Source organism: Cherax quadricarinatus, chromosome 39, assembly GCF_038502225.1.
Source record: "Cherax quadricarinatus isolate ZL_2023a chromosome 39, ASM3850222v1, whole genome shotgun sequence".
Lineage (NCBI taxonomy): Eukaryota > Metazoa > Arthropoda > Malacostraca > Decapoda > Parastacidae > Cherax > Cherax quadricarinatus.
In genome coordinates, this window is record NC_091330.1 from 1,580,001 (window position 1) to 1,606,489 (window position 26,489).

The 26,489-nt window shown below is 45.4% G+C and overlaps 1 protein-coding gene across 2 annotated transcripts in view; it reads left to right on the plus strand.

The window, feature by feature from the left end:
- LOC128696266 (carbonic anhydrase-related protein 10-like) overlaps positions 1-26,489 on the plus strand; it is a 285,302-nt gene that overhangs the window by 219,383 nt on the left and 39,430 nt on the right. For both annotated transcript variants that reach the window (XM_053787418.2, XM_053787419.2), the window contains exons 7-9: positions 5,151-5,305; positions 13,559-13,690; positions 15,232-15,274. In XM_053787418.2, coding sequence (XP_053643393.1) covers positions 5,151-5,305; positions 13,559-13,690; positions 15,232-15,274 — 330 coding nt within the window. The remainder of the gene's footprint in view (positions 1-5,150; positions 5,306-13,558; positions 13,691-15,231; positions 15,275-26,489) is intronic.

The following is a 26,489-nucleotide window of genomic DNA, read 5'->3' on the forward strand; positions in this document are numbered from 1 at the left end:
GTGTACATGTGTGTAGTGTGGTGTGTACATGTGTGTAGTGTAGTGTGTACATGTTTGTAGTGTAGTGTGTACATGTGTGTAGTGTGATGTGTACATGTGTGTAGTGTAGTGTGTACATGTGTGTAGTGTAGTGTGTACATGTGTGTAGTGTGATGTGTACATGTGTGTAGTGTAGTGTGTACATGTGTGTAGTGTAGTGTGTACATGTGTGTAGTGTGATGTGTACATGTGTGTAGTGTAGTGTGTACATGTGTGTAGTGTGATGTGTACATGTGTGTAGTGTAGTGTGCACATGTGTGTAGTGTTGTGAGTGTACATGTGTGTGGTGTGTGTGTGTGTGTGTGTGTGTGTGTGTGTGTGTGTGTCTATCTTGCCTCTCTGTCCCCGTGTGTGTGTGTGTCTATCTGGCTATCTGGTCTAAGCCACAATCACCAAATAATTGTTCCCAGATCTCCCTTTGTTGTGCTGATGAAACTAATCTTACCCGTGTGTGTGTGTGTGTCTGTGTGTGTGTGTGTGTGTGTGTGTGTGTGTGTGTGTGTGTGTGTGTGTGTGTGTGTGTGTGTGTGTGTGTGTGTGTGTGTGTGTGTGTGTGTGTATGTGTGTGTGTGTGTGTGTGTGTGTCTGTGTGTGTGTGTGTGTGTGTGTGTGTGTGTGTGTGTGTGTGTGTGTGTGTGTGTGTGTGTGTGTGTGTGTGTGTGTGTGTGTGTGTGTGTGTGTGTGTGTGTCTGTGTGTCTGTGTGTCTGTGTGTCTGTGTGTGTGTGTGTGTGTGTGTGTGTGTGTGTGTGTGTGTGTGTGTGTGCAGCTTTAGTTCCTGGGCTGTCTTCCGATCACTAGTCTGCAGATAAAATACATTCCTAACAGACTGGGTTCGGTTACATTTCCATTTCAATTCACGTATGAAAATGAACTCCGATACTGCCTACCCTAGTGTGTTCCCCTGTCTCATCTCCCTCACACTCTCATCCCCCTCACACTGTCTCATCTCCCTCACACTGTCTCATCTCCCTCACAATGATTGTCTTCATATATTTTAGTACCTTCTAGTGTCGTGGGGGTTCGGTAGAAGATTTAGAGTAATAAACACACACGTTGGATGATATTTTGGTAGTGTATATTATAAATCTGAGGGGACCCGAGAGCCTTACCAGTCTGTCAGCTCCGGCCTCCAACTCTACTCTGACTCACTACTGCCCGGGGCATGGCGGCTCAAAGTGACTCTTGACGTCAGAGTGCCAGGGAGGCAGTAGCTCACATAACGGTTTTAACCAGACATACTATACTAGTACACAGTACTCCTGACACTAGCAGTGTCTTATGGAGTCTATCCTTTTGTCTTCTCGCTTATATCTACATTATAATGCCTCTTTGCAGCGTTTATTTCGACATCCTTTCTCTTTTGTGCATCTTTTATATTGTGATTATGTCTCCTCTTTTTCCTTCGTTTCTCAGGGATGCGAGATACAATGAAGCCTTAAGGTATGTAATCATATCTAAGGCATTTAACATCAGTGGCTCGTCTGGCAGTAAATATTCGGACCTTATTGAGCTTTTAGACGTGTGTGAGACTGTGCACCTGGGGTGTGCACCTGCACACCCCAGGTGCACAGAGTCATCAGCAAACATTAACACGTAGGCGGAGAAAATACGGCCGAGGATAGAGAGGGAGAGGCTGGCTGCCCACCTAGCTATGTATATATACAGGATGGGGTCCACCTCAAGTGCAAATTATGGGACCCACAGCCTCCAAGATGTGAATAAAAAGGCGTCGAGGAAAAATATTCGGATTTCTTCTTCCTGAAGCCTTTTAAATATTAAACTTCCCCTACCACCCCCATATTTTTTTACCAATAGATACATTTTATTACATAATGTGGTACAAAACTTAAAAGTTACATAGTTGCTATAAAGATAACCATACACTGCATGAGGTTTAATGCTTATATATATATATATATATATATATATATATATATATATATATATATATATATATATATATATATATATATATATATATATATATATATATATATATATATATATATATATGGAATAAGATATGCATATATTCACAATTTTCTCTTTTAAGGGGAAAAAGCTGCAGAATGAACTTGAAAGAAAGTTTTAGTGGAGATATTTCTTTGATCTTCGAGTGAAGGAGAGAGGGAGGGAGAGGGAGGGAAGGAGGGAGGGGGAGGGAAGGAAGGAAGGAAGGAAGGAGGGAGGGGGAAGGAAGAAAAGAAAAGGAAGCGAAGATGAAGTAAGAAATAAAACAGGAGGGAGAAATGAAACCCAACACTACCATAACACCAACACTACCATAACACCAACACTACCATAACACCAACACTACCATAACACCAACACTACCATAACACCAACACTACCATAACACCAACACTACCATAACACCAACACTACCATAACACCAACACTATTATAACACCAACACTACCATAACACCAACACTACCATAACACCAACACTACCATAAAACCAACACTACCATAACACCAACACTACCATAACACCAACACTACCATAACACCAACACTACCATAACACCAACACTACCATAACACCAACACTACCATAACACCGTGACACCAACAATATCGTGACACCAACAATACCGTGACACCAACAATACCGTGACACCAACAATACCGTGACACCAACAATACCGTGACACCAACAATGCCGTGACACCAACAATACCGTGACACCAACAATATCGTGGCACCAACAATACCGCGACACCAACAGTACCGTGACACCAACCGTACAGTGACACCAACAATACCGTGACACCAACAATACCGTGACACCAACAATACCGTGACACCAACAATACCGTGACACCAACAATACCGTGACACCAACATTATCGTGACACCAACAATACCGTGACACCAACAATACCGTGGCACCAACAAGACCGTGACACCAACAATATCGTGACACCAACAATATCGTGGCACCAACAATACCATGACACCAACAATACCGTGACACCAACAATACCGTGACACCAACAATATCGTGACACCAGCAATACCGTGGCACCAACAATATCGTGACACCAACAATACCGTGACACCAACAATACCGTGGCACCAACAATACCGTGGCACCAACAATATCGTGACATCAACAATATCGTGGCACCAACAATACCGTGACACCAACAGTACCATGACACCAACAATACCGTGACACCAACAGTGCCGTGACACCAACAATATCGTGGCACCAACAATACCGTGACACCAACAATACCGTGACACCAACAATACCGTGACACCAACAATACCGTGACACCAACAGTACCGTGACACCAACAATACCGTGACACCAACAGTACCGTGACACCAACAATCCCGTGACACAACAACATCGTGATACCAACAGTACCGTGACACCAACAATACCGTGACACAACAACATCGTGATACCAACAGTGCCGTGACACCAACAATACCGTGACACCAACAATACCGTGGCACCAACAAGACCGTGACACCAACAATATCGTGACACCAACAATATCGTGACACCAACAATACCATAACACCAACAATACCGTGACACCAACAATACCGTGACACCAACAATACCGTGGCACCAACAAGACCGTGACACCAACAATATCGTGACACCAACAATATCGTGACACCAACAATACCATAACACCAACAATACCGTGACACCAACAATACCGTGACACCAACAGTACCGTGACACCAACAGTACCGTGACACCAACAATACCGTGACACCAACAGTACCGTGACCCTGGCACCTGGGATCTACATATATTTACATTTTTTATGGGTTTATGTCAATAATCGGATGACCAAAATCCTCTTCCTCATCGACCGTTTTATAAACAGAAAAAACTGGACTGTTTTGCCGTTGAACTGTTGACTAAATCTAAATTAAAATACAAATTATGATAAGGATTTGGCGTCATAAACCCAAGCGCAGTTGTTAGGTTTAACTCTGCCATCTGGCAGGGTTTAATAGCACCACCAACCTGGGGTCAATTAAACCACCACCAGTCCGGGTTTAATTGGGCCACCAGTCCGTGGTTTAACTAGTCAACCAATCCTGGGTTTAAATTGATCAAATGTCTGTCTCTTAATGGTCCACCATTCCTGGGTTTAAATGGTTGACAAGTCCCGGTTTAACTGGATCATCAGTCCGTATTTAAATGATCCGCTAGCCCGGTGTTAACTATACCATCAATCTTGGTTTAAGTAGTAAACCATTGATATTGGTTTAAGTAGACCATCAATCTTGGTTTAACTGGACCATCAATATACGTTTAAATAGATATATAACTGGCTCATCAGTCCTTGTTTAACCAGCTCATCAGACTTGGTTTAACCGGCTTATCCTGGTTTAACTGGATCATCAGTCTGGGTTTAAAAAACAGTATATACTGGATAGAATTCGAGCTAAAAGAGGCTGTTTAAATCATGGATGATGTGGCGCCTGGCGGCTGATTGGCTGAGAGTGTAACGGTTCGCATGCTGATTGGTTGAGAGTGTAACGGTTCGCATGCTGATTGGTTGAAAGTGTAACGGTTCGCATGCTATTTTTGGTGTTAACACCCTCCAGGGGTCGTTGACACCCTCCAGGGGTCGTTAACACCCTCCAGGGTCATTAACAATCTTCAGGGATTGTTACTACCCTGCAGGGGTCGTTAACACCATGCAGGGGTAGTTAAGACCCTCAAGAGATCGTTAACAACCTCCGTGGGTCGTTAACAACCTCCAGGGGTCGTTAACAACCTCCAGGGGTCGTTAACAACCTCCAGGGGTCGTTAACAACCTCCAGGGGTCGTTAACACCCTTCAGGGGTCGTTAACAACCTCCAGTGATCTTCAAGAGTAAAACTGAGTTATTACAGGACTATGGAGGTCACAGACATATTATATTACCCTTGATGCACCAGGCTGTTTGTGTATGTGTGTGGCAGTTTTTGTGTACATTGTAATACTAACCTGCCTCTTTCCCTTCCTCCCTCTCTTCCTTTTCCCCTTCTCCCTCTCTCTCTCCCCCTCTCTGTCTCTCTTCTCCCCTTCCAGGTACCAGGTACGTCAAGTCAGGTGTACTAATTCAAGTGGTCTCCTTCCCCCACAGGTGAGCAGTACACTGTACATCACCTGAGTGTTCATGACCTGCTGCCCGACACAGCCTACTTCATGACCTACGAAGGGTCCACCACTATGCCTGCCTGTCATGAGACCGTCACCTGGGTCATGCTTAACCGACCTATCTATATTACCAAGCAGCAGGTGAGGCACGGGAGGAGGGAGGGGGGGAAGTGAGGGAGGGAAGAGGGAGGGGGGGAAGTGAGGGAGGGAAGAGGGAGGGGGGGCAGTGAGGGAGGGACGTGGGAGGGGGGGAAGTGAGGGAGGGAAGAGGGAGGGGGGAAGTGAGGGAGGGAAGAGGGAGGGGGGGAAGTGAGGGAGGGAAGAGGGTGAGGGAGGCTTGGCAAGGTTTGGTAGGGATGGCAGGGTAGGTGACATGATAGGGAGGATGGGTAGGTAAGGATAGGATGGAGTGAGGGAGGATGGGTAGGTAAGGGATAGGATGGAGTGAGGGAGGATGGGTAGGTAAGGGATAGGATGAAGTGAGGGAGGATGGGTAGGTAAGGGATAGGATGGAGTGAGGGAGGATGGGTAGGTAAGGGATAGGATGGAGTGAGGGAGGATGGGTAGGTAAGGGATAGGATGGAGTGAGGGAGGCTGGGTAGGTAAGAGTTAGGATGGAGTGAGGGAGGATGGGTAGGTAAGGGATAGGATGGAGTGAGGGAGGCTGGGTAGGTAAGAGTTAGGATGGAGTGAGGGAGGCTGGGTAGGTAAGGGATAGGATGGAGTGAGGGAGGCTGGGTAGGTAAGAGTTAGGATGGAGTGAGGGAGGATGGGTAGGTAAGGGATAGGATGGAGTGAGGGAGGCTGGGTAGGTAAGAGTTAGGATGGAGTGAGGGAGGATGGGTAGGGGAAATGATGGATAGGGAGTGAAGAACGACGGAAAGGGATGGGTAAGGGAGGGTGGGTTGAAGGGAGAATCGATGGGGGAGGGATGAAAGAGGAGGGGTGGTGATGGAGACGACAAGTGAGGGAGGGAGGGAGGGGGGGAAGGATAGAGTTAGGAAGAAAGGAAGAAAATGGAAGTAGGGAAATAAGTAAACAAAAGACAGTAAGATAAGCAGAATAAAGTAGAAAGCGAACGTGGGAAAACATGCGACAATTGTAAACAGAAAGAGAGTGAACAGAAATAGGTAAACAAAAGATTTAAATGTCAACAGAAGGATGGATATGGCAACAGGATGAACGGGAGGTAAATGATAGGAAGATCAATAAAAGGATGGAGAGATCAACAGAATAGAAAGACAGATGACAGAAATTAAGAAAGAGAAAATGAGGAGGAACCCGGGGAGAGAAGACAATGTTCGCACGAGTGAGAGAAAGAGAGAGAATGAGAAAGGAAGAAAAAAGAGATGAGGGGAGAGAGGAAAGAAAATATGCCTACCTTCCTATTCCTCTCTACCTGCCTACCCTCCCTCTCCCCCTGCTCAGGTATACCAGGGAGGGAGGGAAGCTACCTGTGGAGTAATTAAAATCATAACTCCTCCCTGGATTACCTTTGCTGCTACTCCTGCCCTAATTAATAAAGGTTAATATCAGTTAGTGGCAGCGTATCTCACCTTTACGTCTTCCTATAAACACTACCCTAGAAGCATCATAAACATTGCTATATAAATCTTCCCATAAAAACTGGAAAGGTTTACAACTGAGTTTCACAGCGTTAAGGTGAGGATATTTCCTGATGACCTGCCAAGGTTAATGAAGCTTCAGGATAGTTAATGTGGATAGTTAGTGCGGATAGTGTAGGTAGTTACCGAGGGTATTGAGGGGTAATTACTATGGTATTGAATGGTAGCTAGTATTAATGACTCTGCGTATTCGGTAGCCTTTAGCGTGATGGAGATGTGGGTGTAGGATGGTAGCACTGGTGAGGCGTAGCAGTGTTGGTGAGGTATATAGTGTTGGCTGGGTGTACAAGGTAATGTTGGTGGGAGATGATCCACTTCCATTACTCTGGGATCAGCAAGATGACCTACTCACCTATCTCCCATTTTTCTTCCCTCTGCACCATCTTCCTCTTCTCTTCTCTTGTTTCCTCAAACATAATCTACCTTGTATCGTCTTCCTTCTCCCATTTCCTGAACTACCCTGTAACTTTAATTTAATTTTCCCTCTTGGTTATTATATTCCTCCCTCTCCTCTTTTCCCTGTACACTATCTTTCTTAACACTAATTTTCCTTCTACCCCCACATTACCATCCTTCCTCTTTCCCTTCTCTAACCTTCCCCTTCTTCTTCCCCTCTTCCTTCACTCCCTCCCTCACCTCACTCAGTTGATGTCACCCTGAAAATTTGCAACTGACTAATGGAATTAAATCCTATTTTAATTCTACTGCCAGCATACTTATTAATATTAAATCCCTACTGCTTGACATCCTTGAGTTACACTATTAGCAGTTATTATTATTATTATTATTATTATTATTATTATTATTATTATTATTATTATTATTATTATTATTATTATTATTATTATTATTATTATTATTATTATTATTATTATTATTATTATTATTATTATTCAATACTACACAATTTTCTGTTTCAGACTTTACTGTTTTTTACGCCTGCAAGTATATTATTTCTATTATTAGTAGTAATTTGTAACATTTTCTGTATAATAATACCTTAAGCTGTTAGTATTAGTAATTTATTAGTATATATTTTATGTTGTTACAGTTCAACCTTCGTTAACAATGAGACGTTAGTTTACTACAATAACCTGAGTTCAGTTATCCAGAGTTAACAATACTTGGATGTGATTGTGGTAGTGCTTTCCATGACATCACCAGTGGTTGTTGTGTGTCTGTCAGACATCACCAGTGATTGTTGTGTGTCTGTCAGACATCACCAGTGGTTGTTGTGTGTCTGTCAGACATCACCAGTGATTGTTGTGTGTCTGTCAGACATCACCAGTGATTGTTGTGTGTCTGTCAGACATCACCAGTGATTGTTGTGTGTCTGTCAGACATCACCAGTGATTGGTGTGTGTCTATCAGACATCACCAGTGGTTGTTGTGTGTCTGTCAGACATCACCAGTGATTGTTGTGTGTCTGTCAGACATCACCAGTGATTGGTGTGTGTCTATCAGACATCACCAGTGGTTGTTGTGTGTCTGTCAGACATCACCAGTGATTGTTGTGTGTCTGTCAGACATCAACAGTGATTGGTGTGTGTCTGTCAGACATCACCAGTGATTGTTGTGTGTCTGTCAGACATCACCAGTGATTGTTGTGTGTCTGTGAGACATCACCAGTGATTGGTGTGTGTCTGTCAGACATCACCAGTGGTTGTTGTGTGTCTGTCAAACATCACCAGTGATTGGTGTGTGTCTGTCAGACATCACCAGTGGTTGTTGTGTGTCTGTCAGACATCACCAGTGATTGGTGTGTGTCTGTCAGACATCACCAGTGGTTGTTGTGTGTCTGTCAGACATCACCAGTGATTGTTGTGTGTCTATCAGACATCACCAGTGATTGTTGTGTGTCTGTCAGACAACACCAGTGATTGTTGTGTGTCTGTCAGACAACACCAGTGATTGTTGTGTGTCTGTCAGACATCACCAGTGATTGTTGTGTGTCTGTCAGACAACACCAGTGATTGTTGTGTCTGTCAGACATCACCAGTGATTGGTGTGTGTCTGTCAGACATCACCATTGACTGTTGTGTGTCTGTCAGACATCACCAGTGATTGTTGTGTGTCTGTCAGACATCACCAGTGATTGTTGTGTGTCTGTCAGACATCACCAGTGATTGGTGTGTGTCTGTCAGACATCACCAGTGACTGTTGTGTCTATCAGACAATACCAGTGATTGTTGTGTCTGTCATACATCACCAGTGATTGTTGTGTGTCTGTCAGACAACACCAGTGATTGTTGTGTATCTGTCAGGCAACACCAGTGATTGCTGTGTCTATCAGACAACACCAGTGATTGTTGTGTGTCTGTCAGACAACACCAGTGATTGTTGTGTGTCTGTCAGACAACACCAGTGATTGCTGTGTCTATCAGACAACACCAGTGATTGTTGTGTGTCTGTCAGACATCACCAGTGATTGTTGTGTGTCTGCCAGACAACACCAGTGATTGTTGTGTGTCTGTCAGACATCACCAGTGATTGTTGTGTGTCTGTCAGACATCACCAGTGATTGTTGTGTGTCTGTCAGACATCACCAGTGATTGTTGTGTGTCTGTCAGACAATACCAGTGATTGTTGTGTCTGTCATACATCACCAGTGATTGTTGTGTGTCTGTCAGACAACACCAGTGATTGTTGTGTGTCTGTCAGACAACACCAGCGACTCTTGTGTGTCTGTCAGACAACACCAGTGATTGTTGTGTGTCTGTCAGACAACACCAGTGATTGTTGTGTGTCTGTCAGACATCACCAGTGATTGTTGTGTGTCTATCAGACAACACCAGTGATTGTTGTGTCTGTCAGACAACACCAGTGATTGTTGTGTGTCTGTCAGACAACACCAGTGATTGTTGTGTCTGTCAGACAACACCAGTGATTGTTGTGTCTGTCAGACAACACCAGTGATTGTTGTGTGTCTGTCAGACAACACCAGTGATATGAGTGTGAAGAATGTGAATGACCTTTGTTTCGTTTTTTGCTGAAGGTAAAACAAAGGTCAAAGCAAAGGTTTGTCATAATTTTTAATGGTCTTGACAATCATAACTGATTATGGTATGAGTGGGCTTAACCAGCCTGTTTGACAGCTACAACTGTCCTGACAAGCCTGTTTGACAGCTACAACTGTCCTGACAAGCCTGTTTGACATCCATGACTGGATTAACAAGCCTGTTTGACATCCATGACTGGATTAACAAGCCTGTTTGACATCCATGACTGGATTAACAAGCCTGTTTGACATCCATGACTGGATTAACAAGCCTGTTTGACATCCATGACTGGATTAACAAGCCTGTTTGACATCCATGACTGGCTTAACAAGCCTGTTTGACAGCCATGACTGGCTTAACAAGCCTGTTTGACAGCCATGACTGGATTAACAAGCCTGTTTAACTGACTGTGTCTGATGGCTCAACTCCTGTATTCTGTTGCACACAGGTGCTACTACACAGACGTCATTATTCAGGTTTCGTTTATTCCAGAATGTTATACAGATGTCGCATATCCGGAACGTGTTATATCCAAAGTGGATACACTACCCAGACTGTCTCAACTCTCCCAGACTGGGATACCACTTCACAAAATAAACATCCCACTTATCCCACCTGGCTTCCATTCCATATTATCCAACTTCCATTATCATAATGTAGCCTTTGTTTTTTTCAGACCCAGAGTGCATTCCCCGAGCCCAGGATAAACCTTCACTTATCCTGTTATAAAATTAACGATCAATTATCCTATTCTTCTTATGGAGTTCCAGGTATCCAAGTCTCAGCTACAAGTCTTTGATTATCCAACATCAAGTATACAAGGTCTCCTTATCCAGCTTTTTTTATATACACTTTCAGGTTTGCATCCTTTAATTACTTCTTTCATTTGTATCCAGTCTTCATTATCCAGGCCCTATCTTTCTTCTTCATTATCCAGGCCCGTATCTTTCTTCTTCATTATCCAGGCCCGTATCTTTCTTCTTCATTATCCAGGCCCGTATCTTTCTTCTTCATTATCCAGGCCCGTGTATCCAGCCCTTGTTATCACGCCCCGTGTATCCAGCTCTCGTTACACTTAACTACGTATCCTGCTCTTGTTAACCAGGTTATTGCATCCAGTCTTAATTATCCAGTATCTTTTACTAGGTCATTGTATCCAGTCATCATCCAGTCCATGTATCCAGTCATCATCATCCAATTCTATGTATTAATTTTTTTTAAGCAGGTCCATATATCCAGTCCTTAATATCCAGTTTTTATTATCCAGGCTTATGTATTCATTCTATTATCAAGGTCAATGTATTTAGTTTTTAATATCGCGGTCCTTATATCGTCTTTATTATCCAGGTCCATGTATCCAGTCTTTATTATCCAGGCCCAAGTATCCAGTCTTTATTATCCAGATCCTTGTATCAAGTTTTTATTATCTGGTCCTTGTATTCGGTCTTTATTATCCAGGCCCAAGTATCCAATCTTTATCATCCAGGCTCATTTATCCAGTCTTTATTATCCAGGTTCATGTATCCAGTATCAGTTACCCAGGTTCACATATTTGATCTCTTTTAACCAGGTCTTCATATCCAGCTATGAATATCCTGGCTAAGTGAATGCATCCAGTCTTCATTATCCAGGTCCATGTATCCAGCCTTTACTAACCAGATACAGTTTTCACAATTCATTATCAATATTTCAGATTTGTTTCCAGCCTCAATTAACCTGCTTCATGTATCCAGATTTCATATTTCAGGCTTATGTATCCAGAACCATATAGGTTAATATGCATCAGGTCGCCGCTGTTTTGATCTGTGTATCCAGGAGTCAATACTTCAGATCCATGTGTCCAGGATTTCCTAGTGCAGCTCCATGTATCCAGATTTCATTATCCGGTTCCAGGCGTGTTTAATCATACAGGTCCATGTATCTGCTTCCACTCTTTTCTTTATCCAGGGCACCGTGTCCAGTTTCCATTCTTATGCACCATCTCTTCTTTATCCAGGGAACCGTATCCAGCTTTCATTTTCTGTTCTTATGTATCGTCATTTCAACATCCAAGGCACCGTATCCAGCTTTCCTTATTCAGGTTTACGTATCCAGCCGACAGTACTGGAACTCTGACTATCGCGTTCTTCACCTCAGACAATCACGGAGAACTTTGACCTGACCACTGAAGAACATTGACCTGACCTTCTCTCACGACAGGCGCCCTCTGTAGCAGCACAAAGTTCTACAAGACTAATCTAGTTATCTTTGGTAGACGAGGCAAAAGCAAACTCCGAGGGGGTATCGTACTGGAAATTTATATATTCGCATCTGAGAGCTGACATGGCATCTGAGAGCTGACATGGCATCGGAGAGCTGACATGGCATCTGAGAGCTGACATAGCATCTGAGAGCTGACATGGGACAACTCAAAACTCTCTTTGACACAACTTTGTAAACAGATTCTATGGTGCATCCAGTCTCTGCAGAGCCCTGTATGGTGCATCCAGCCTGTGCAGAGCCATGTATGGTGTGTCTAGCCTGTGTAGAGCCCTGTATGGTGCATCCAGTCTCTGCAGAGCTATGTATGGTGCATCCAGCCTGCCCTAAGCCATCTTTCCAGCGTTTTCATCATATAACTGTGACTCACAGACTTACTAAAACAAGCCATCTCCTACAGGACTTCCAGATCTAGACTTTTTATTTACATGTACGTAAGAAACAGTTATCTAAATCTCTTTTATTTAACTCTAGGAAACTTCTTGACCAAACTTGCACAAACCTGGAAGACTGAGGTGACCAATTTTGTAAGTACATCGCAGACTTGGGTGACCGATTTTCTAAGTACGCCGGAGACTGAGGTGACCAATTTTTGTAAGTACTACAAATGTGACACCCTTCATCGGTTTACTTTATGCCCAGAGACTTAAAATGAACGCTTGTGTTAGTGAAGAGGACACTTGTGAACATCTGTAACCTCAAGTGTAACATCTTGACTGTTACCTCATAGAACTCTGAAACCAATAATCACACGGCTCCAAGACTTGATGACAATGTTCAAAATGAACCTAGACGACTTACTGTCCCATCTTACACTAGTTGAACCTTTCATAATGTAGTTATTTTCTCCTCTTGAGACTAATCAAACCAGATAATTCTAATATCAATAAAATTATCTTAATTATCTTAGAATGGTGTTCATTTATTGTATTTATTGGTGTGTGTATACCCATGTTTGTTGTGTTTATTGTAATGATGTGGCTAGCATTTAACTTTGTGTGTTTCGTGTTATATGATAATGATAAAATGCTTTTGTAATTAGCACATATCGTAAGGTTATGTGAGGGGTGAATATTTGTTTGAGAAATATTGTTGGAATGACTAGAGAGAGAAGTGAAGGTGTCTTTGTGAAAGATGTATGTAAACTAAGCGTGGTATATAGTAGTGACTTATAAATCATTCTAAATTCACATATTTTAACACGAGGTGTGATTGATAGCTGTGTCAGTTATATCAGCAAGAGGTGGTATGATTGACAGCTGTGTCAGGTATACTAACATGTGGCATCATTGCAAGCTGTGTCAAGCATATCATTATACCTCGTGAGTGACAGGCGTCATACAAAATGTATTGTGAGTGACAGCTGTCAAATATACTAAGATGTGTTATGAATGACAAGTGTCAAGTATACGAACGTGTAGTGTTAGTGACATGCGTGTCAGACAAGCCTACCGTTAGTGTGAGTGAGAGATGTGTCAGGCAGGTGTACTAATTAGTGTTGTGCTTTACAGTTGTATGGTCTACGACAGCTGAAACAAGGTGAAGACGAGAGCCAGGCAGGTGCACCTCTAGCAAACAACTTCCGTCCACCACAGAAACTACACCACAGACCCGTCAGAACCAACATTGACTTCACTAATGCTGTAAGTCATACAGTCTCTCTCTTTCTCTCTCTCTCTCTCTCTCTCTCTCTCTCTCTCTCTCTCTCTCTCTCTCTCTCTCTCTCTCTCTCTCTCTCTCTCTCTCTCTCTCTCTCTCTCTCTCTCTTGTTCCTTGATGTTGGTGAGGGGCTCTTGATTTAGGGAATTGGATCTGTGCTCCAGTTCCCCAAATTAAGCCTGAATGCCTTCCACATCCCCCCCCAGGCGCTGTATAATCCTCCGGGTTTAGCGCTTCCCCCTTGATTGTAATAATAATAATCTCTCTCTCTCTCTCTCTCTCTCTCTCTCTCTCTCTCTCTCTCTCTCTCTCTCTCTCTCTCTCTCTCTCTCTCTCTCTCTCTCTCTCTCTCTCTCTCTCTCTCTCTCTCTCTCTCTGTCTCGTCATTATCAGGATTACATAAACATTTATGACTGACATGTCATAGCATTAAATGCTCATTATTCTGGGCCAATCAGATCACCGTGTTACAGCTGGTTGGCTGTACATTAACGTGTTCAACTAACAAGCGTAACTGCAGCTCACTAAACAACTCATCCACATCACGAACGTTGCATTTTCAACGTACTTGCTTGCTACAGAGTAGATGTGTTAACCAGGTTGATGTTAATATTAACCAACATCCCCTATATAACACAGTTTGTTAAACTTCGGTTTTAAATGGTTAGGTATATCTAAAATAATCTAACCTAATCTAAAATAATCTAACCTAATCTAAAATAATCTAACCTAATCTAAAATAAGCTAACAGCTTAAACAGAGAGGCTGTAACAGGATGCGGGTCAGCACAAAATACCAGATCTACTTAGACTCTTATCAAACCTTTAAATGTGTTCAGAAACGAAGATTTTTAACATGAAGACAGTTTAAATTGAAGGTTAAACTGTCTTCAGAGATGACACAACACTTCTACGTTCCTAGACCCGGGTTAGAATCCCTAGTTGAGCGAGACGTGCAAGCCAGTCTTCTATGTTCCTAGACCCGGGTTAGAATCCCTGGTTGAGCGAGACGTGCAAGCCAGTCTTCTATGTTCCTAGACCCGGGTTAGAATCCCTGGTTGAGCGAGACGTGCAAGCCAGTCTTCTATGTTCCTAGACCCGGGTTAGAATCCCTGGTTGAGCGAGACGTGCAAGCAGGTATTCTATTTACCCAAACAAACTCGATGAGCTAAGTCAAGGTCTGACGAAATTAATCTTAGTCTCCACTAAGAGATTGTTAGCAACAGGTGTGTTAATTACCGTACAGCCTCAACTCTGCAAGGAATTTCACCCAAGTAACTGTGCTTACATGTGTAGACACGTGATGTAGACACGTGGTTGTGTTTACATGTGATGTAGACACGTGGTTGTGTTTACATGTGTGAAGAAGTGACTGTGTATACAGGTGTATACATATACACATGGATAGAGGTCCTTCATTGATTATGTATATTTAAAGACTGGGTTACCTGCCCGTGTAAAGAATACGCCGTTATATGTAAACAGGATACCAGTATGTATTAACTAAGACAGTGTTCTCTCCTCAGGGTGGTAACTGTCCGTCCATGCACCGGGAAGCATATTACAAAGGTTAGTTTACCTAACATTATCTGTCTTTTCCTTTATCTTATTTTGTCTATGTTTTCTTTCTATGATTATCTTAGTTATCGTAGCCTGGTTATCTTGTCTTACGCATCTTCTTCACAGCTTCCGTCTATTATCCCAAACTAACACAGTCACACACTTCAAATGTTAGCCTCGGTTTATTATATTTTGTTGTTGGTGGTTGTGATGTTATAGTGGTTGCGTTACAGTGCTGGTTGTGATTGTTGTGGTGGTTGTGTTGGTTGTGGTTGTGATCATGTTAATGGTGGTTGTAGCTATGTGGTGATGTTGTGGTTTGGTAGCAGTGGTTGTGACTGTGGTGTTGTGGTGGCTGTGATTGTGTTTTCGTGGTGGATTGTGTGATGTTGGGGTTGTTGTGTGGTGGTGGTGGTAGTTCTGTGGTAATTGTGGTGGTGGTGGTGGTTGTGTAGTAGAGGTAGTCGCTTTGAGGTGGTGCTGGTGGTCGTTGCTGTGTTGTGGTGGTTGTGTGATTGTGTTGTACCTGTTGCGGGGTAGATTGTGGTTGAGTTGTGGCTGTTGTTGTATTGTGCTAGTGTTGGTTGTAGTGTGCTAGTAGTGTCTGCATTGTGGTTGTTGTGGTTGTAGCGGTGCTTGGGTGGTAAAGTAACGGAGGAGGCAGCAGTAGATAAGTGATGATAGTACTGGTAATAATAGTATTGATATTAGGAGTGAGTGTGGTACTAACAATGATAGTAATGGTGGTAGTAGTGGCAGTGAAAGTAATGGTGGTAGTAGTGGCAGTGATAGAAATAATGGTAGTAGTGGCAGTGATAGTAATGGTGGTAGTAGTGGCAGTGATAGTAATAGTGGTAGTAGTGGCAGTTACAGTAATGGTGATAGTAGTGGTAGTGACAGTAATAGTGGTAGTAGTGGCAGTGATAGTAATAGTGGTAGTAGTGGCAGTGATAGCAATAGTGGTAGTAGTGGCAGTGACAGTAATAGTGGTAGTAGTGGCAGTGACAGTAATAGTGGTAGTAGTGGCAGTGACAGTAATAGTGGTAGTAGTGGCAGTGATAGTAATAGTGGTAGTAGTGGCAGTGACAGTAATAGTGGTAGTAGTGGCAGTGACAGTAATAGTGGTAGTAGTGGCAGTGACGGTAATAGTGGTAGTAGTGGCAGAGACAGTAATGGTGGTAGTAGTGGCAGTGATAGTAATAGTGGTAGTAGTGGCAGTGACAGTAATAGTGGTAGTAGTGGCAGTGATAGTAATAGTGGTAGTAGTGGCAGTGACAGTAATAGTGGTAGTAGTGGCAGTGACAGTAATAGTGGTAGTAGTGGCAGTGACAGTAATAGTGGTAGTAGTGGCAGAGACAGTAATGGTGGTAGTAGTGGCAGTGATAGTAATAGTGGTAGTAGTGGCAGTGACAGTAATAGTGGTAGTAGTGGCAGTGATAGTAATAGTGGTAGTAGTGGCAGTGACAGCAATGGTGGTAGTAGTGGCAGTGACAGTAATGGTGGTAGCAGTGGCAGTGATAGTAATAGAGGTAGTAGTGGCAGTGACAGTAATAGTGGTAGTAGTGGCAGTCATAGTAATGGTGGTAGTAGTGGCAGTGATAGTAATAGTGGTAGTAGTGGCAGTGATAGTAATGGTAGTAGTGGTGGAAGAGACAGTAATGGTGGTACTAGTGACAGTGATAGTAATGGTGGTAGTAGTGGCAGTGATAGTAATGGTAGTAGTAGTGGCAGTGACACTAATGGTGGTAGTAGTGGCAGTGATAGTAATGGTGGTACTAGTGGTAGTGATAGTAATGGTGGTAGTAGTGGCAGTGATAGTAATAGTGGTAGTAGTGGTAGTGATAGTAATGGTGGTAGTAGTGGCAGTGATAGTAATGGTGGTACTAGTGGTAGTGATAGTAATGGTGGTACTAGTGGCAGTGACAGTAATGGTGGTAGTAGTGGCAGTGATAGTAATAGTGGTAGTAGTGGCAGTGACAGTAATAGTGATAGTAGTGGCAGTGATAGTAACAGTGGTAGTAGTGGCAGTGACAGTAATAGTGGTAGTAGTGACAGTGATAGTAATAGTGGTAGTAGTGGCAGTGATAGTAATAGTGGTAGTAGTGGCAGTGATAGTAATAGTGGTAGTAGTGGCAGTGACAGTAATAGTGGTAGCAGTGGCAGTGATAGTAATAGTGGTAGTAGTGGCAGTGACAGTAATAGTGGTAGTAGTGGCAGTGATAGTAATAGTGGTAGTAGTGGCAGTGACAGTAATAGTGGTAGTAGTGGCAGTCCCAGTAATAGTGGTAGTAGTGGCAGTGATAGTAATAGTGGTAGTAGTGGCATTGACAGTAATAGTGGTAGTAGTGACAGTGATAGTAATAGTGGTAGTAGTGACAGTGACAGTAATAGTGGTAGCAGTGGCAGTGATAGTAATAGTGGTAGTAGTGGCAGTGACAGTAATGGTGGTAGTAGTGGCAGTGATAGTAATAGTGGTAGTAGTGGCAGTGACAGTAATGGTGGTAGTAGTGGCAGTGATAGTAATAGTGGTAGTAGTGGCAGTGACAGTAATGGTGGTAGTAGTGGCAGTGATAGTAATAGAGGTAGTAGTGGCAATGACAGTAATGGTGGTAGTAGTGGCAGTGATGGTAATAGTGGTAGTAGTGGCAGTGACAGTAATGGTGGTAGTAGTGGCAGTGATAGTAGCAGTGGTAGTAGTGGCAGTGACAGTAATGGTGGTAGTAGTGACAGTGACAGTAATAGTGGTAGTAGTGGCAGTGACAGTAACGGTGGTAGTAGTGGCAGTGATAGTAATAGTGGTTGTAGTGGCAGTGACAGCAATGGCGGTAGTAGTGGCAGTGATAGTAATAGTGGAAGTAGTGGCAGTGACAGTAATGGTGGTAGTAGTGGCAGTGACGGTAATAGTGGTAGTAGTGGCAGTGACAGCAATGGAGGTAGTAGTAGCAGTGATAGTAATAGTGGTAGTAGTGGCAGTGACAGTAATGGTGGTAGTGGCAGTGATAGTAATAGTGGTAGTAGTAGCAGTGACAGTAATTGTGGTAGTAGTGGCAGTGATAGTAATAGTGGTAGTAGTGGCAGTGACAGTAATGGTGGTAGTAGTGGCAGTGACAGTAATAGTGGTAGTAGTGGCAGTGACAGTAATGGTGGTCGTAGTGGCAGTGATAGTAATAGTAGTAGTAGTGGCAGTGACAGTAATGGTGGTAGTAGTAGCAGTGACAGTAATACTGGTAGTAGTGGCAGTGACAATAATGGTGGTAGTAGTGGCAGTGATAGTAATAGTGGTAGTAGTGACAGTGACAGTAATGGTGGTATTAGTGGCAGTTATAGTAATAGTGGTAGTAGTGGCAGTCATAGTAATAGTGGTAGTAGTGGCAGTGACAGTAATGGTGGTAGTAGTGGCAGTGACAGTTATGGTGGTAGTAGTGGCAGTGACAGTAATAGTGGTAGTTGTGGCAGTGACAGTAATGGTGGCAGTAGTGGCAGTTATAGTAATAGTGGTAGTAGTGGCAGTGACAGTAATGGTGATAGTAGTGGCAGTGATAGTAATGGTGGTAGTAGTGGCTGTGACAGTAATGGTGGTAGTAGTGGCAGTGACAGTAATAGTTGTAGTAGTGGCAGTGACAGTGATGGTGGTAGTAGTGGCAGTGATAGTAATAGTGGTAGTAATGGCAGTGATAGTAATAGTGGTAGTAGTGGCAGTGACAGTAATGGTGGTAGTAGTGGCAGTGATAGTAATAGTGGTAGTAGTGGCAGTGACAGTAATGATTGTAGTAGTGGCAGTGATAGTAATAGTGATAGTAGTGGTAGTGATAGTAATAGTGGTAGAAGTGGCAGTGACAGTAATGGTGGTAGTAGTGGCAGTGACAGTAATAGTGGAAGTAGTGGCAGTGATAGTAATAGTGGTAGCAGTGGCAGTGACAGTAATGGTGGTAGTAGTGGCAGTGATAGTAATGATGGTAGTAGTGACAGTGATAGTAATAGTGGTAGTAGTGGCAATGATAGTAATGGTGGTAGTAGTGGCAGTGACAGTAATAGTGGTAGTAGTGGCAGTGACAGTAATAGTGGAAGTAGTGGTAGAGATAGTAATAGTGATAGTAGTGGCAGTGACAGTAATGGTGGTAGTAGTGGCAGTGATAGTAATGATGGTAGTAGTGGCAGTGACAGTAATAGTGGTTATAGTGGCAGTGACAGTAATAGTGGTAGTAGTGGCAGTGACAGTAATAGTGGTAGTAGTGGCAATGAGAGTAATGGTGGTAGTAGTGGCAGTGACAGTAATGGTGGTAGTAGTGGCAGTGGCAGTAATAGTGGTAGTAGTGGCAGTGACAGTAATGGTGGTAGTAGTGGCAGTGACAGTAATAGTGGTAGTAGTGGCAGTGACAGTAATGGTGGTAGTAGTGGCAATGACAGTAATAGTGGTAGTAATGGCAGTGACAGTAATGGTGGTAGTAGTGGCAATAACAGTAATAGTGGTAGTAGTTGCAGTGACTCTAATGGTGGTAGTAGTGGCAATGACAGTAATAGTGGTAGTAGTGGCAGTGACAGTAATGGTGGTAGTAGTGGCAATGGCAGTAATAGTGGTAGTAGTGGCAGTGACAGTAATGGTGGTAGTAGTGGCAATGACAGTAATAGTGGTAGTAGTGGCAGTGACAGCAATGGTGGTAGTAGTGGCAATGACAGTAATAGTGGTAGTAGTGGCAGTGACAGTAATGGTGGTAGTAGTGGCAATGACAGTAATAGTGGTAGTAGTGGCAGTGACAGTAATGGTGGTAGTAGTGGCAATGACAGTAATAGTGGTAGTAGTGGCAGTGACAGTAATGGTGGTAGTAGTGGCAATGACAGTAATAGTGGTAGTAGTGGCAGTGACAGTAATAGTGGTAGTAGTGGCAGTGACAGTAATGGTGGTAGTAGTGGCAATGACAGTAATAGTGGTAGTAGTGGCAATGACAGTAATAGTGGTAGTAGTGGCAGTGACAGTAATGGTGGTAGTAGTGGCAATGACAGTAATAGTGGTAGTAGTGGCAATGACAGTAATAGTGGTAGTAGTGGCAGTGACAATAATGGTGGTTGTGGTGATAACTGTCATAGTGTTAGTACTATAGTGGAGGTAAGAGTTGTGGAAATAATAGTAGTGACTATGATGGTGAGTGGTTACAGTAATGGTGAGTGGTGACTGCAATGGTGACCGAACTAGTGATAATAGTGACCGTAGTAGCGATTGTGACTGTACTGGTGATAGAAGTGATTGTAGTAGTGACTAATTTTGACTGTAGCGGTGAGTATAGTAGTGACTGTAGTGGTAACAGTGGGACTGTAGTGATGATAGTAGTGACTATAGTGGTAACTGTGGTGGTGACTGTATTGGAGCGATGATAATAGATAAGACACATAGGCAACATTTAGGCAACTTTATTACGAAACGTTTCGCCTAAACAGTAGGCTTCTTCAGTCGAGTACAGAAAGTAGGCGGGAGTAGTAGAGATGTGAAGACGATGTAATCAGTCCATCACCCTTGAAGTCGAAGATTTGAGGTTGTCAGTCCCTCAGCCTGGAGAAGTTCTGTTCCTAAGTCTGGAACTAACTGCACCTCTCCTTCCGACAATATTTAAGTCTTAACACTGTCGCTTGATCTTCAGTTAGTTCCAGACTTTGGAACAGAACTTCTCCAGGCTGAGGGACTGACAACCTCAAATCTACGGCTTCAAGGGTGATGGACTGATTACATCGTCTTCACATCTCTACTGTTCCTGCCTACTTTCTGTGCTCAACTGAAGAAGCCTACTGTGTAGGCGAAACGTTTCCTAATAAAGTTGCCTAAATATTGCCTATGTGTCTTATCTACCAACCTGTCGGTATTGTATACCATTTGATAATCAGCGATGATAATGTTGATTGTAGTGGTGCCTATAGTGATGTTAGTGGCGACAGTAGCTGTGATAGTGGAGACTGTAGTGGTGACTGTAGTGGTGATTGAAATGGTGACTGTAGTGGTGACTGTATTGGTGACTGTAGTGATGACTGTAGTGGTTATTGAAGTGGTGACTGTAGTGGTGACTGTAGTAGTGACTGTAGTAGTGACAGTAGTGGTGACTGTAGTGGTGACTGTAGTGGTGACTGTAGTGGTGACTGTATTGGTGACTGTAGTGATGACTGTAGTGGTTATTGAAGTGGTGACTGTAGTGGTGACTGTAGTAGTGACTGTAGTAGTGACAGTAGTGGTGACTGTAGTGGTGACTGTAGTGGTGACTGTAGTGGTGACTGTATTGGTGACTGTAGTGATGACTGTAGTGGTTATTGAAGTGGTGACTGTAGTGGTGACTGTAGTACTGACAGTAGTGGTGACTGTAGTGGTGACTGTAGTGGTGACTGTATTGGTGACTGTAGTGATGACTGTAGTGGTGATTGAAGTGGTGACTGTAGTGGTGACTGTAGTGGTGACTGTATTGGTGACTGTAGTGATGACTGTAGTGGTGATTGAAGTGGTGACTGTAGTGGTGACTGTAGTGGTGACTGTAGTGGTGACTGTAGTAGTGACTGTAGTGGTGACTGTATTGGTGACTGTAGTGATGACTGTAGTGGTGATTGAAGTGGTGACTGTAGTGGTGACTGTAGTAGTGACTGTAGTGGTGACTGTAGTGGTGACTGTAGTGGTGACTGTAGTGGTGACTGTAGTAGTGACTGTAGAAGTGACTGTAGTGGTGACTGTAGAGGTGACTGTAGTGGTGACTGTAGTAGTGACTGTAGTGGTGACTGTAGTAGTGACTGTAGTGGTGACTGTAGTGGTGACTGTAGTAGTGACTGTAGTAGTGACTGTAGTAGTGACTGTAGTGGTGACTGTAGTGGTGACTGTAGTGGTGACTGTAGTGGTGACTGTAGGGGTGACTGTAGTGGTGACTGTAGTGGTGACTGAAGTGGTGACTGTAGTGGTGACTGTAGTGGTGACTGTAGTGGTGACTGTAGTGGTGACTGTAGTGGTGACTGTAGTGGTGACTGTAGGGGTGACTGTAGTTGTGACTGTAGTGGTGACTGTAGTAGTGACTGTAGTGGTGACTGTAGTGGTGACTGTAGTAGTGACTGTGGTGGTGACTGTAGTAGTGACTGTAGTGGTGACTGTAGTGGTGACTGTAGTGGTGACTGTAGTGGTGACTGTAGTGGTGACTGTAGTGGTGACTGTAGTGGTGACTGTAGTGGTGACTGTAGTGGTGACTGTAGTGGTGACTGTAGTGGTGACTGTAGTGGTGACTGTAGTGGTGACTGTAGTGGTGACTGTAGTGGTGACTGTAGTGGTGACTGTAGTGGTGACTGTAGTGGTGACTGTAGTGGTGACTGTAGTGATGACTATAGTGGTGACTGTAGTGGTGACTGTAGTGGTGACTGTAGTGGTGACTGTAGTGGTGACTGTAGTGGTGACTGTAGTGGTGACTGTAGTGGTGACTGTAGTGGTGACTGTAGTGGTGACTGTAGTAGTGACTGTAGTGGACTGTAGTGGTGACTGTAGTGGTGACTGTAGTGGTGACTGTAGTGGTGACTGTAGTGGTGACTGTAGTGGTGACTGTAGTGGTGACTGTAGTGGTGATAATCTCTGACATTAAACAATATTTTCTGAAAAGTTTTAACACTAACTTTTTCTCTACACAAAAGTCGACATAAACCATTTATAGTGTGGCTCGAGGTGTGGCTGGTGGTGAGTGTGGCTGATGGTGAGTGTGGCTGGTGGTAAGTGTGGCTAGTGGTGAGTGTGGCTAGTGGTGAGTGTGGCTAGTGGTGAGTGTGGCTAGTGGTGAGTGTGGCTAGTGGTGAGTGTGGCTAGTGGTGAGTGTGGCTAGTGGTGAGTGTGGCTAGTGGTGAGTGTGGCTAGTGGTGAGTGTGGCTAGTGGTGAGTGTGGCTAGTGGTGAGTGTGGCTGGTGGTGAGTGTGGCTAGTGGTGAGTGTGGCTAGTGGTGAGTGTGGCTAGTGGTGAGTGTGGCTGGTGGTGAGTGTGGCTGATGGTGAGTGTGGCTGGTGGTGAGTGTGGCTGATGGTGAGTGTGGCTGGTGGTGAGTGTGGCTAGTGGTGAGTGTGGCTAGTGGTGAGTGTGGCTGATGGTGAGTGTGGCTGGTGGTGAGTGTGGCTGGTGGTGAGTGTGGCTGATGGTGAGTGTGGCTGGTGGTGAGTGTGGCTAGTGGTGAGTGTGGCTGGTGGTGAGTGTGGCTAGTGGTGAGTGTGGCTAGTGGTGAGTGTGGCTAGTGGTGAGTGTGGCTGGTGGTGAGTGTGGCTAGTGGTGAGTGTGGCTAGTGGTGAGTGTGGCTAGTGGTGAGTGTGGCTAGTGGTGAGTGTGGCTAGTGGTGAGTGTGGCTGGTGGTGAGTGTGGCTAGTGGTGAGTGTGGCTAGTGGTGAGTGTGGCTAGTGGTGAGTGTGGCTAGTGGTGAGTGTGGCTGGTGGTAAGTGTGGCTAGTGGTGAGTGTGGCTAGTGGTGAGTGTGGCTGATGGTGAGTGTGGCTGGTGGTGAGTGTGGCTAGTGGTGAGTGTGGCTAGTGGTGAGTGTGGCTGGTGGTAAGTGTGGCTAGTGGTGAGTGTGGCTAGTGGTGAGTGTGGCTGGTGGTGAGTGTGGCTGGTGGTGAGTGTGGCTAGTGGTGAGTGTGGCTAGTGGTGAGTGTGGCTAGTGGTGAGTGTGGCTAGTGGTGAGTGTGGCTGGTGGTGAGTGTGGCTAGTGGTGAGTGTGGCTAGTGGTGAGTGTGGCTAGTGGTGAGTGTGGCTAGTGGTGAGTGTGGCTAGTGGTGAGTGTGGCTGGTGGTGAGTGTGGCTAGTGGTGAGTGTGGCTAGTGGTGAGTGTGGCTAGTGGTGAGTGTGGCTAGTGGTGAGTGTGGCTGGTGGTAAGTGTGGCTAGTGGTGAGTGTGGCTAGTGGTGAGTGTGGCTGATGGTGAGTGTGGCTGGTGGTGAGTGTGGCTAGTGGTGAGTGTGGCTAGTGGTGAGTGTGGCTGGTGGTAAGTGTGGCTAGTGGTGAGTGTGGCTAGTGGTGAGTGTGGCTGGTGGTGAGTGTGGCTGGTGGTGAGTGTGGCTAGTGGTGAGTGTGGCTAGTGGTGAGTGTGGCTAGTGGTGAGTGTGGCTAGTGGTGAGTGTGGCTAGTGGTGAGTGTGGCTGGTGGTGAGTGTGGCTGATGGTGAGTGTGGCTGGTGGTAAGTGTGGCTAGTGGTGAGTGTGGCTAGTGGTGAGTGTGGCTAGTGGTGAGTGTGGCTGGTGGTGAGTGTGGCTGGTGGTGAGTGTGGCTAGTGGTGAGTGTGGCTGGTGGTAAGTGTGGCTAGTGGTGAGTGTGGCTAGTGGTGAGTGTGGCTAGTGGTGAGTGTGGCTAGTGGTGAGTGTGGCTGGTGGTGAGTGTGGCTGGTGGTGAGTGTGGCTAGTGGTGAGTGTGGCTGGTGGTAAGTGTGGCTAGTGGTGAGTGTGGCTAGTGGTGAGTGTGGCTAGTGGTGAGTGTGGCTAGTGGTGAGTGTGGCTGGTGGTAAGTGTGGCTAGTGGTGAGTGTGGCTAGTGGTGAGTGTGGCTAGTGGTGAGTGTGGCTAGTGGTGAGTGTGGCTAGTGGTGAGTGTGGCTGGTGGTAAGTGTGGCTAGTGGTGAGTGTGGCTAGTGGTGAGTGTGGCTAGTGGCGAGTGTGGCTGGTGGTGTGGCTGGTGGTGTTGCTGGCGGTGAGTGTGACTGGTGGTGAGTGTGGCTGGTGGGGTGTTTGGCTGGTGGTGAGTGTGGGTGGTGGTGAGTGTGGCTGGTGGTGAGTGTGTGGCTTGTGGTGAGTGTGGCTGGTGGTGAATGTGGCTGGTGGAGAGTGTGGCTGGTGGTGAGTGTGGCTGGTGGTGAGTGTGGCTGGTGGTGTGTATTGCAGGTGGTGAGTGTGGCTCCTGGTGAGTGTGACTGGTGGTGTGACCGGTGGTGTGGCTGGTGGTAAGTGTGACTGGTGGTGAGTGTGGCTGGTGGTGTGTGGCTGGAGGTGAGTGTGGCTGGTGGTGTGGCTGGTGGTGACTGTGGCTGGTGGTGACTGTGGCTGGTGGTGAATGTAGCTGGTGGTGAGTGAGGCTGATGGTGTGTGTGGCTGGAGGTGAGTGTGCTTGGTGGTGAGTGTGGTTGGTGGTGAGTGTGGTTGGTGGTGAATGTGGCTGGTGGTGAGTGTGCTTGGTGGTGAGTGTGGCTGGTGGTAAGTGTGCTTGGTGGTGAGTGTGGCTGGTGGTGAGTGTGCTTGGTGGTGAGTGTGCTTGGTGGTGAATGTGGCTGGTGGTGAGTGTGCTTGGTGGTGAGTGTGGCTGGTGGTAAGTGTGCTTGGTGGTGAGTGTGGCTGGTGGTGAGTGTGCTTGGTGGTGAGTGTGGTTGGTGGTGAGTGTGGCTGGTGGTGAGTGTGGCTGGTGGTGAGTGTGGCTGGTGGTGAGTGTGCTTGGTGGTGAGTGTGGTTGGTGGTGAATGTGGCTGGTGGTGTGGCTGGTTTTGTGGCTGGTGGTGAGTGTTGCTGGTGGTGAGTGTTGCTGGTGGTGAGTGTTGCTGGTGGTGAGTGTTGCTGGTGGTGAGTGTTGCTGGTGGTGAGTGTTGCTGGTGGTGAGTGTTGCTGGTGGTGAGTGTTGCTGGTGGTGAGGGTGGCTCGTGGTGAGAGTGGTTGGTGGTGTGTGTGGTTGGTGGTGTGTGTGGCTGGTGGTGTGGCTGGTGGTGTGGCTGGTGGTGAGTGTGGCTGGTGGTGAGTGTGGCTGGTGGTGAGAGTGGCTGGTGGTGTATGTGGCTGGTGGTGTGTGTGGCTGGTGGTGTGGCTGGTGGTGAGGGTGGCTGATGGTGAGTGTGGTTGTGGTGAGTGTAGCTGATGGTGAGTGTGGCTGGTGGGGAGAGTGGCTGGTGGTGTGTGTGGCTGGTGGTGTGTGTGGCTGTTGGTGTAGCTGGTGGTGAGTGTGACTGGTGGTGAGTGTGGCTGGTGGTGAGAGTGGCTGGTGGTGTGTGTGGCTGGTGGTGTGTGTGGCTGGTGGTGTGGCTGGTGGTGAGTGTGGCTGGTGGTGAGTGTGGCTTGTGGAGAGTGTTGCTGGTGGTGAGTGTTGCTGGTTGTGAGTGTTGCTGGTGGTGAGTGTTGCTGGTGGTGAGTGTTGCTGGTGGTGAGTGTTGCTGGTGGTGAGTGTTGCTGGTGGTGAGTGTTGCTGGTGGTGAGTGTTGCTGGTGGTGAGTGTTGCTGGTGGTGAGTGTTGCTGGTGGTGAGTGTTGCTGGTGGTGAGTGTTGCTGGTGGTGAGTGT